The sequence below is a fragment of the Dendrobates tinctorius genome, unplaced genomic scaffold (assembly GCF_039654945.1).
Source record: "Dendrobates tinctorius isolate UK_male_01 unplaced genomic scaffold, ASM3965494v1 ptg000003l, whole genome shotgun sequence".
In the NCBI taxonomy this organism is placed as follows: domain Eukaryota; kingdom Metazoa; phylum Chordata; class Amphibia; order Anura; family Dendrobatidae; genus Dendrobates; species Dendrobates tinctorius.
Window position 1 is genome coordinate 2,963,241 of NW_027361671.1, and position 12,436 is coordinate 2,975,676.

The 12,436-nt window shown below is 42.9% G+C and overlaps 1 protein-coding gene across 2 annotated transcripts in view; it reads right to left on the reverse strand.

Annotated features, from left to right (window-relative positions):
• Positions 1-653: 653 nt before the first annotated feature.
• The window catches only part of ACOT12 (acyl-CoA thioesterase 12), a 76,004-nt gene continuing 64,221 nt past the window's right edge, over positions 654-12,436 (reverse strand). For both annotated transcript variants that reach the window (XM_073582057.1, XM_073581971.1), the window contains 5 exons: positions 11,352-11,435; positions 8,363-8,496; positions 7,631-7,759; positions 5,029-5,155; positions 654-2,901 (listed from right to left, as the gene is read on the reverse strand). In XM_073582057.1, coding sequence (XP_073438158.1) covers positions 2,758-2,901; positions 5,029-5,155; positions 7,631-7,759; positions 8,363-8,496; positions 11,352-11,435 — 618 coding nt within the window. In that variant the 3' untranslated portion in view covers positions 654-2,757. The remainder of the gene's footprint in view (positions 2,902-5,028; positions 5,156-7,630; positions 7,760-8,362; positions 8,497-11,351; positions 11,436-12,436) is intronic.

The window sequence follows — 12,436 nt, forward strand, 5'->3', positions numbered from 1 at the left end:
GTGTCCTACAGCCAAACCGTACCATGCAGCGCCCCCATCTAGTGGCCCTTTCCCTAAATGCACTATCCCCATCTTACACAACATACAAGGATACAAAAACACGACACAATGATATATATAGCAATCATATACAGGTAAATATAAATAGCAGCATGAATATTTAAAGGGGTTAAGCCCACACCCCCTTACAGAGCCACAATCAGGTTAGAACACTACCTACTACCAGGGGCAAAACTACAGTGGATATAGGGATTGCAATTGTTCCTGGGCCTTGGAGCCTAAGGCTACTTTCACACTAGCGTTTTTTTGCACTGCGCTGCATGTGCAGTCCAAACGCATACAAAAACGCATTAAGCGTTTTGTACGCGTTTGGTTAAAAAGCATGCGCATAAAATAAGCAGTTTGACTCTTAAAACGCATGCGATTTTAAACACTGACGTGCGCATGTCCATCTGATCTGAGGATTGTGACTGAGTTCTCACACTTAGAATTGTGACTTTTGTGCATGACCTCATGGATCTTCCTTAGACTAAAGTTGCAAACCTCACTCAGAATTTTGCCTCTGTAGTTCCATAGTGCGGTGCACCAAGTACAGTATTCTTAGTATTTGGCGCCATCTAGTGTTCCAAAGTAGCTATAAAGACAACAGCAGATTTTTAGCAAGATCATTTTAATTTCATATTATATTCATATTTTTACAAGTCTATTTAGAACATCCATAAGAGTGATCATGATTGTAGTGTCACACGATCTATATAGTCTCTACTGCAAGAAGGCAAAATGTTCTCAAATATACAGCAGTCATGCTGTCAGACAAGTGTAGCTGCTGTCAGAATAATGTAAACCTCTAATTGATCTCTATTTATGTGACACTGTTGCAGTTATCTGACACTATTGTACCTATAAAAATCATAATAAATATCAGTCACTATTAAATGTAAATACAATTAGACACATTTACAAGGGATAGATAATTACAGTACAAATCTTAAATAATTCTAATATTTATAAGCCATATAATACAGTAGGTTGGTTTCAATTTTTAGTAAGTAGAGTCTCCTAGATCTTTAAAGGGATTACCCAGGATTATGGAAGAAAAAAGTGATGGCTTTAAGGCTTTACATGTTCTTCTCTACTCATTGACATGTAGGGAGGATTAGTAATGGAGAATTGGTAGAGAAAGCAGGAGAGGCGCAGGGAAGGAAAGATGAGTGCAGTTAGTGCACTGCATGGTGCTGGATGTGCAGCGCTCCGACGGGCAGGGCATGGTGCTGGATGTGCAGCGCTCTCACGGGCAGGGCATGGTGCTGGATGTGCAGCGCTCTCACGGGCAGGGCATGATGCTGGATGTGCAGCACGCTCTCACGGGCAGGGCATGATGCTGGATGTGCAGCACGCTCTCACGGTCAGGGCATGGTGCTGGATGTGCAGCACTCAGACGGGCAGTACACGGTGCTAGATGTGCAGCGCCCTCTCACGGTCAGGGCATGGTGCTGGATGTGCAGCGCGCCAACGGACAGGGCATGGTGCTGGATGTGCAGTGCTCACGGTCAGGGCATGGTGCTGGATGTGCAGCGCCCTGATGGGCAGTGCACAGTGCTGGATGTGCAGGGCAAGGTGCTGGATGTGCAGCGCTCTGACGGGCAGGGAATGGTGCTGGATGTGCAGCGCTCTGACGGGCAGGGCATGGTGCTGGATGTGCAGCGCCCTGATGGACAGTGCACAGTGCTGGATGTGCAGAGCTCTGATGGGCAGGGCATGGTGCTGGATGTGCAGCGCCCTGATGGACAGTGCACGGTGCTGGATGTACAGCGCTCTGATGGGCAGGGCATGGTGCTGGATGTGCAGCGCTCTCACGGGCAGGGCATGGTGCTGGATGTGCAGCGCTCTCACGGTCAGGGCATGGTGCTGGATGTGCAGCGCCCTGATGGGCAGTGCACGGTGCTGGATGTGCAGCGCTCTGATGGGCAGGGCATGGTGCTGGATGTGCAGCGCTCTGATGGTCAGTGCATGGTGCTGGAGGTGTAGGGCCCTGATGGTCAGTGCATGATGCTGGAATCATATGTCGCACTCTGTGCAGGTGTAAAACACATCCAAGGAGTGTCTGCTGATATGCCGCTTACTAAATATCGCGGTGGCTTTTTGCTGCATCATTAGAAATTGATGCTAATAACTTTCCTATTGTTATTGGCCGCACAGTTGCTGCAAAATAGGCAATCCATTAGCAATTTCTAGAAATGCAGCTGAAAAGCCGCTGCAACATTTAGGAAGACTTCTCAACAAACGCATCTGACTTGTGTGCAACTCCCCCCAAGCACCATGTGCATCCTCAGTAAGATTTTCTGTAGTGCTACATATTAGTTAGAACAGGTTGCATATGTGTCCATGTATTCCTTGGGACTGCTGGTGTAGCGGAATAACTACCATTAGTGGCAGTACAAAGTCTGTGTGTAGCCCTAGTTGTGCATTATGTGCTGCCCAAACCAGGAGTGGCATTAATCAGAGCCTGGCTGGAGCCTTTAGAGAGAAATATACCGGGCTCCAATCGTGCAGTCAGGATCTGATGCATACTGTCCGTGGTTTGAGCAGCAGGAATCGGGACGGATTGCGGTTAAGGTTGCATTTTTTATGTTTTTTTTTTTTATTATTTTCTGTAAGTGAATTTTGTGAGAATTTAGAAGAATAAATTTCAAATTTAAGATTATAACCAGACATTTTCTTTTCGTTTTCAAACTCTTAAAAATGTACCATAGGAATTTACAATAAAGTTGTGCAGACTTTGGAGTTCTCTAAAAAATTGATGCAAGATGATGCAGTCTCTTGTATGGAATTAGACCAGCCAGTGAGATTCTCTTCGATGTACGGCATAATGCCGGATGTCAGCTGGTTCACGTAGGTCACCTGTGGAATTAAACGATAGAATAAATATTGGAACCGTTAAATAGATATGTTATTCTCTCTTGGGGAAAGATTGGCCTCGCTGCTGGCCATACACAACAGCTGACTGCCATATTAGCATCCACCCCCTTAATGCCCCAAACAGATGATTAGTCAGCCAAGTTCCTGTGTTTTTATTAGGAAGAAAAGGGAGTCATGGTCAACCAGGGTTGCTAATCCACAGGTCGATTTTTTTTTTCAGGCAAACCCCATTTTATAAACCAAATCCTCACCTCAAATCATTTTTTTTTTTTTTAATAAACTACATTCATTTATACACTCACTCTCAAAATTAAGCAAAAGTAACCAAAATCCAATGCACGTTACCCTGCCGTCCTACGTAACGCACAGATATCAGTGACGACAGATAATGTAATCTATGGCATTACATAGGACTGGCAGGCAACATCTGGGATACCAGATAATCCAGTAGATATTGCTTGCAGTCCTATGTAACACCGCAAATAATAATGGAGTACAACTTTGTCCGCTTCAGTGACAGGCCTGTGAGTTGGCATACGTTACGATGGCACATTTTTGCCAGTAAACCTGTTGCATTATCTGGAGCCAGCAAGTTATCACAACACAGGAAGACTTCAGCTACTGTACATATTCAGCTCTGCTACATTCAGCAGCTGACGCTGATAGCGCAGGAAGATTTCAACCATGCAGCTTTGCAAAGTCTTTCTGTATTGCGATAACCAGTGCCAACTAAAACTCAGGTGGCGCCATCATATGTACAAAGAAAGAAGACAAAGGCCTGATCATTTAACATAATTCCACTTTTTTGTCTAGTTTTTGATGTTTTTCATTTACGCTTTAAAAAAAAAAAAAGTGCAAATTTAAAAGAATAAAGTACATTTTATGCTTTTTCCCCTCTTTATTTTTGTCACTGTGTGCAGGGTTTAGTATTTTCAGATGTTTTGGGCAGGTTCATCAATTGTGACTTTTGAAAAACTCATTGTGACTATCACTTTCTTATCTTTTAGCATTTGTTGACTTTATCTTTACTTTTTTTTTTTTTAACTAAACTTGTCAAAATTGTTTGCGTCATTCATAAAGACGAAATTTGTCGTCAACCGGTTTTCCAAATTATTAGCACAAATAGTCACATGTTCCACTAAAAATGTCACAAGGTTTGCTCAAATTCCAGACATACATAAAAATAATCACCACACTCCAGTCACAATTGATAAACCAAACGAAAACATATTGAAACCCTCAAAGAGCCCATCAGTGAGGTGGGCAGCTGGCAGCACGCACATGGACGATTCAAGAAGAGGGCAAAGATTTCACAATTGGGAGCAGAATGGAGGGAAATATCTGCTGTGCTAGTGGACAGTGAGAAGCGCGCTTAGCAGGGGGAATGAGTTGGAAATGAAGGCTCCTACGGTAATTTCCCATCACCTTTATATTTTATACTGCACATCAACCTTTTTAGCGCATGTGCAGAGCAAACTGCTCAAAAAAAAACCAAAAACATTTTTTTGCCAACAGTCAGGTGTCAGTCCGTCTTGGGGCATGGTTTCAGGCATCACTAACTAACTGAGTTTGTTAATACAAACTGCGCTGGCCCAATCCTACGACTGAAAGCATGAGGCTGCCCGGAGGAATAAAGTTCATTTCTTCCCGGCAGTGGGTCTCTGTCCCGGCAGCGGGTCTCTGTCCCGGCAGCTTCAGAACACTATTAACCTGAAGATTAAGCCCATATTTCCAAGCATTTTTTATATGACAGGCTCTTTAAAGGACTTGGAGAGGTACTAAAAGGTGCTCCGTCTTGTCGTCATGGACCCGTCTCACAAAGATTCTGCTGGCATCGCCAATACTTGGCTGTAAACGGTCAGAATCTGGCAGTGTGACTTCTCTGCAGCTTCACCACTGTGAAATGACACATTACACAGGGAAATCCATGTGCTGCCCATAGATATTTTCCAGAACAAGAAACTGACTGATAAGGATCTAGAATGGAAGACCCCCACAAGTACCTCAATCTCCTCCATTAATATCTGGAAGTGAGTTAATCGCTTTTAAAAGTGGGAAGATGGTAGAATAAAATGATCAAATTGACATCTAGATTATGATCTTTGTTACCTGACATTCATCATGGTTCTGCTGGTGGATGAGGAACCCTGCACACTGCACCTCACTTCTCAGGTACTGGACTGAGGGCGGACAACTGGCCAATGTTACCGATCTCATGGCAACCACATAAGGATCTCTGAAAGATAGGCAATACCAATGAGGAACATGGCTACTATTATCTATTTGTGAAAATGGGACTACTAATCTGGTTTCATAATTTTTGCAAGAATTTAGCCCGTATACACATTAGATGGCTGTGGTCCAAATTTTTGCCCAGCTAACCTCTACCTCCATTTCTTCGCCTATACTCTGTTCAGCTGATCACTTTTGTGTGCTCTATTTGGGCACCTGGCAACCGCATATATTGGCACCTAACAAAAAGGATGGTCCAGTGAAATTCAACAGACTGGACCCTTCTCTTTCCTCAACATGGTCAGTTAATCCGCTGATATTGTCTAAAGTATACATGGGGTTTTTAGTAATAAATGCAAACAAGCTCAAATCCTTCCTACCAGAATCTGCTTATTTTACAGTATCAGGCAAGATACAGTGACGTTTCAAAGTATTTATAGCCTGTGAACTTCACACTTTTTTTTGTGTTAAACGCACAAACTTAAATTTTTTTATTGGGATTTTATGTGATATACCAACAACAAGTAGCAATTATTTGTGAATTATAAAATAAAATGATCCATTATTTTTTTGTTATTATTTTAAAACTATAAATCTGAAGATGCTGACAAGCATATGGGTTCAGCCCCCCTGCAGTCTGATACCCCTAAACAAAATATTGAGTGACCAATTGCTTCCAGAAGTAACAATTAGTAACTCGAGTCCACCTGGGTGTAATTTTTTCTAAGTATAACTACCGCTGTTCTGTGAAGACTTCAGAGGTTTGTTTGAGAACATTAAAGATCAAACACAATAGCATATTGATGTGTGTGAATGGCCCAGTTATGGTCCAGACATAAATCTCATTGAGAATCTGTGGCAAGAAGTGACAATTGCTGTTCGCAGATTGGATGGTGACAATCTCGGTGAGCTATAGCTAGCTTGCAAAGAATGGGCAAAAATGTCAGCCTCTACATTTGCAAAGCTGGTAGACATATACCCTAAAAGATTTGCACCAGTACTTGGAGCTAAAGGTGGTCCTACAAAATCATTGACTCAGGGGGGCTGAATACAAATGCATGTCAAAATTTTCACAATTCTATTTTGAAGATAATTAGATAACCATGTAGCATTGCCTTTTACACTTCACAAATACTATAGTATTGGTATATCACATAAAATCCCAATGAAATACATTTAAGTTTGTGGGTGTAACGTGAAAAATTGCAGAAACGTTCATGGGGCATGAATACTTTTCAAAGGCACTGTAGGGTCCATTGTAGAGTTGAGCGACTTTAGTTGGATCGGGTTTCATGAAACAAAATTCGTTTCAGATGAAACTGGTCCGACTAGGGCAAAAAAAGTCGGCGTTTCGTCTGAAACCCGACCCCAATGCAAGTCAATGGGGAATAAAAGTAGGCATTGAGGGGATGAAATTCATCCCCTCAATGCCGACTTTTATTCCTCATTGACTTGCATTGGGGTCGGGTTTCAGACGAAACGCCGACTTTTTTTGCCCTAGTCGGACCAGTTTCATCTGAAACGAATTTTGTTTCATGAAACCCGATCCGACTAAAGTCGCTCAACTCTAGTCCATTGGATTAATTTGTGCCCTCCAAGTAAATGATAGCCTTACAGAGGTGACCCAAGAAGTCTATGTTGCCATGTAGCGGATTTCCTTGTGGAAAATCTGTGCTTTATAATGCTCGCATAGGGTCCGATTTTAAGAAATCTCATGCACAGACTGTAAAAATATTGGGTGTGTAAATCAATCAGAGCAGAGTGGTGGGTTTGAGACAAAATGCAAGTTTATGTTGCGGATGTCAGTGCGAATTTCATTTTTTGTAATGCAGAGGGTGAAATGTTGATCTCCCCAGCACCTTCTTCACACAGAACTCTGCAGCAGTAGTAACCTCTAATATCACTGTGGGAGGTTCACAAGAAATACTTGTGCGGACATAGCCCAAGAAATCTGTTTGGTAGAACGTACTTTTCAGTTATTTACATATTAAAGAGGTTGTCTGCGACTTAGGATAGGTCATCAATGTCTGATCATTGGGGGTGCTACACCCTTCACCCCCACCAATCAGCTGTTACTGGTGTTGGCAGTGGCCGGAACTGCTCAGTAACGGAGATGCACCGCACAGCTCCGTCGACTGTATAGTGGCCGCAGATAGATATTGCCTATCTGCAGCGGAAACCGTTCCATCCCCCCCACCACCATGTCAAAAGATGGGATTACTGCCGGCAAGGGGTGATTAGTATAGGTTATGGCGGACTGCCATGGTGAAGCTCATCATCCAACAAGTCTTATCTATATGCCCCTCTAGGACATATAGATCTCATGGTGGTTGTACCAGGGGTAATGTATGACCAGAGGCAGCTTTCCTACATTCCAGTAACTCTTTTCTTGCCTTGTCATTTAACTAATCCCATTTTCATCACAGCAGATGATTTTTTTTTTCCCCAAAATCCATGATGAAGAAAATGTATAACTCACCCGTTTTTACATGGATACCTCCTGGACATTAGCAGCACAAAATCTCTAGTCTTGCTTTGCTTTACAGGTGGGCAGGTTACATAAAATATTTTGTCATCATCACCTGCAGATTCTAGAATATCACAGCTTCTACAATCAACAAAAAAAGCAAAAAACTAAACTAAAATACTGTATATACCGAAAATAAAAAAATAATGAGGAACATATAAAACCCTGTAAAAGTAAGAGCTCATGCAGACGTTCATAATTTCGGTCCAATCACAGACCACAATGCATAGACTGGCCGTGGATCTCCTTACCCGAGCATGACAACTTCACATATTTCTATGAGGCAATCACGCTTGGGCCGGAAACCCCGCAACCAGTCCATGCATTGTGGTCAGTGATTGGACATAGGTCCTCAGATATCTGTATAAGCTCTAAAGCTGATAATTTAACCAGCTTCATACAGGACCTGCCTAGTGACCTATTAAAGCCACCAGCTTTTTATAGGGTATATATGAGCTGCCATCTTTCAGAAGCTGCACTATGCCATCCCATGGGTTGTGTCTGAAATTGCATCTCAGCTCTCTTCTATAGGAGTGATGGTGGTGTGTGCAATAATAAACCACACCATGCTGGCCATGACATACAGGGATAGGGCAGCAAACTGAGTCTTTCCCTCACGATGACAGAACATTACAGAAGTGATAGATATGAAATAAAAAGTGATAGAATAAAATACATTCTTACAAGTAGTGCACATCCCAGCGAGGCCGCAGCCCAAAGTCCGATAGCAGCAGATAAGCCTGACTAGCTTGAACCTTCACCTGCATTTCAATTTTTAGTGTCAAAATGTCATTTTCTTCATGTGTAAATACCTGGATCTGAAAAAAAATGCAAAAAAAAGTTGAGGCAATAAAGGATCTATGACAAGGTCACTGTATTTCTAGGTATCCCAAGAACGAAGTGTTAGGAGAAATGCCCCCAAATTCATTTGTCCTAGATTCAGTAATTAATATGTTTGGCTCAGCTGTATGCTATATATCTGCATAACCCTCTACACACAAGTGCAGGTTGTTGCCCTTAAAGGGATTGTCCACTACTAAGACCACTCCTTCTCATACCCCATACCTTGGCCCCGCTAAAATAAAAAAAGCTTAAACTTGCATCCCGTACTGGCACTGTTCCTACGGTGTCAACAATTGCTCTACACGGGGCTCTTGTGCGGTTGTTGGGACCTCTGAACCTGGCGGTTTATCAGAGCTGGATCACTACCCCAGACTTCTGACTTCCTCTTCATGTTCAATTTGTAGATCAGCCGCAGCCTGGACATCCTCTTCATGTTCAATTCGTCCGAAGGTGGAGACCGTAACAAGCTCCGATTGGGCGCCGGGTTCACGTGTCACACTAACCACATGAGAGCCCCGGTGTATTTAGGTTTGAATGTAATCTCTTATCCATGGGATGAGGAATAACTACCTGATCACTGAGGGTCCAAAAGCTTACCCCCCCCAGCCAATTGTCAGAATTGGTATTCCGAAGACCCATTCATTCTTAACTCCTTTCTGACATCAATGAGCCCACATCTTTCCCGCCAAATGTCAGCTGTTTTAAACAGATGACATGTGCCCAGAACAGCCGTGGGTGGAATCAAGATCCACCCGCTGCTATTAACCAGTTAAATGCCACTATCAAACTGACAGCGTCATTTAACATGCAGTTCTGGCAATCGCGCTGGAAGTCTGCCCATCGGTGACCCGTGTCACATGATCGCGGGTCACCGATGGGTTGGATTGACAGCCAGAGGCCTCCTGCAGACATCTATGGTTGTCACTGCCGGATTGATACGAGCGCCGCTCGGTTGTCGGCACTCATAGCAAGTTAGCAGTTCTGCTACATACAGGCAATCTGATCATCGCCTGAATGTAGCAGAGACGATTTATAAAAAATATAAAAAACAAAGTTCAAATCACCCCCCCCTTTCACCCCATTCAAAATAAAAAATCAAGCACACATATTTGGTATCGCCGCGTAAAGAATCGCCCGATCACTAAACAGCGTAATGAGAAAAAATTCAAAAAGGCCAGAATTACTTTATTTGGTCGCCACAACATTGCATTAAAATGCAATAACGGGCAATCAAAAGATTGTATCTGAACAAAAATGGTATCATTAAAAACATAAGCAAAAAACAAGCCCACACGACCATTTTGACAAAAAAAAAAAAAAAAAAAAAAAAAAAAAAAAAAAAAAAAAGGTATGGCTCTGGGGAAAAAGGGGAGCAAAAAAATGAAAATGCAAAACCAAAACTCAGAGGTCCTTAAGGGGTTAATGGTACTTGAGAATGAATAGAGCAGCTGTGTGCATGATTGACACCGCTCCATGGGGGATCTTCAAAGGCCTAGTTCTCGTGATCAGAAGGGATCCCAGCGTTTGGGATACCTGTCAAACCTGAAAACAGCCTTTTTACATTTTCTTCATAATGTGTGATTTGTTGCAACAATGAACACTATTGATCCGCACAGTGCCGCCATCTCTGCCTCTACAAGGGCTGTCAATCAAAACAGAGGAGGAACAGAGAAAGAGGGGAAGCCAAGTAAGTGGGAAGGTGCACTGAAATGTTTGGGCACGTCAAGGGGGCACAGAGCACTGGTACTTCGTTTGAACACCAATTTTGTGCCGATACTTAAAAACAAAATTTGGTATACGTTGTGATCCGTTTTTATTACATTTTGAAGGGATCATTTCCTTACTAGTCGTCTCGTCTGAACACCTATAGTTTGCTTGGAACATGTGGCGCTAACGGGGAAAGCATAATCAATAACTGTGTGTTATGACTACAGACCTTGCAGTTTTCATTCATTACTTCCGCAATTCAGTTTTGTTTTGTTTGTTAATCAAAAAAAATAATGGTGCAGACCAAGTTGTTTGGTCCTTTTTAAAAACTGACAGAAGAGATGCAAACAGAAGACATTTTATGAAAAAAATACATTCCACTAAATGTTCCTGTAATTGACAGGTTTTCATTTTTTCAGCTCCTCAAATGGATCAAAGTAGAAATACAAGCAGACATGTGAACAGAGGCCAACCACCTTAAGGATTCATTGTGTTCACGGTTGTGACAAATATCTTATCTTTATCAGTTTTTGCACAGTCAACCACAATGTGCTTTTTTAATCTCGCGGCACTGACACTTTCGTATATCTTGTACACATCTCAGGAATGACACCATAAACCAACTTTGGTGGCATCTTCATTACTGCATGCACAATGTCTCCACTTCTGCAAAATTTGCAGGTAAACAGATGACTGCATTTGAAGAAGATGAGGACTTATAGGTAACACTAGGGGGCACTGTTGAACTTTAGAAGAATATCATGGATATTGAATTCTTATAAGCAAACATTTATTTTAATGAAATAAGCCTTAAAATGAAGGTAACAAAACAGTTAGCTTTCACCATGCTTGTATATGTATAGGTGGTGATACACAAAGAAATGTTATGAAATGAGAGAGTCTTAAAACCAACCCTGAAATGTCTCAGTTTATCAGGCTCTAGTTTCAAGTTATAAAGCAGTGTCTCGGTGCTGGTCCACACGAAACCAAGTCATAAGTTCCCTGCAGGACTGGATAGGCAAAGCTGTAATAGCCTCCAACCTTAGTTTTGTGGTCCAAAAATTAATGGTGCTTACCACTGGCGGACACAGCGCCCATATCTAATTTGAATTGAAGAACTTACATTTTTCTTTGTGCTGGTCAGTTCCCATCCATCACCGGAGGCCAAGAACACAAGTGTGGCAACATTATTGTAACCAAGATAGGCCTGAAGTAGAAACAGCAGAAAACAAATCTCTTTAAAGGGGTTGTCCGGGCTTTTCACATAATCTCAGTACATATCTGGGCTGCAGAATGGTGACAATAAGTAATTTACCTTCTGTCACCAGTTTGAAGGGTTTTCTAGATATCACTCTCTTGCTTCTGAGCAGAACGTCCAAAGGGGGGGTGTTCTGGCAATGAAATGAGAACCTCCCCGTCCACATGAACAAGCCCTCCTCACAAAGTAACAAATCCTCCCCCGGTAGCAGCCTCAGTGCAGAGAGCAGAACCACCCAGCTGCTCCTCCCCCAGACACACACTGAACAGTGATCTATGGAAAGTGAAACTCTAGTGAGTGAAAATCGTCCTGTATTCTGGGCCACTCCATGATTACAATACATAACTCACTCATCAGTAATTCCTTCCCTCACTGTCCCAGGCTGCTGGCAGTGATGGGGCTTGGGCTAGCAGCGATGGGGCTCAGCTGCTGGCAGCAGTGAGAACAGACTGTGTGATGGCCGGTGATGGGGGTCTGCAGCTTCTAATCTGCACAGGGGATGGCAGTCACTGATGTAATCTGTTCTGTGACAAAGCCTCTGCTGTGTGAATGAGACAGCTCTGTGTCACTGATGGCTTCACACAGCAGCAGATTTGGTGCAGTGTATGTGTGAGCATGTCTATTTGGTATACAGCCTGCAGCAGCCATCTATTCTGTATTCAGCCTGCAGCAGACATCTATTGGATATACAGCCTGCAGCAGTGTCTATAGTGTATACAGCCAGCAACAATCTATAGTGTGAGCCCTGCAGGGATGAGAGCATAGAAGGAAGAAGACATCAAGGTGGAGAGAGCACAGAGGGGAGAAGACAGCACAGGGGAAGAGCACACAGGGGGAGACAGCACAAAGGAGAGAGCACATGAGGGGAGAAGACAGCACAGGAAGAAGAGAGCTGACAGGGTGAAAGACCGCTCCACAGAGCTCACCCCATTGTGACATCACTGCCCTCC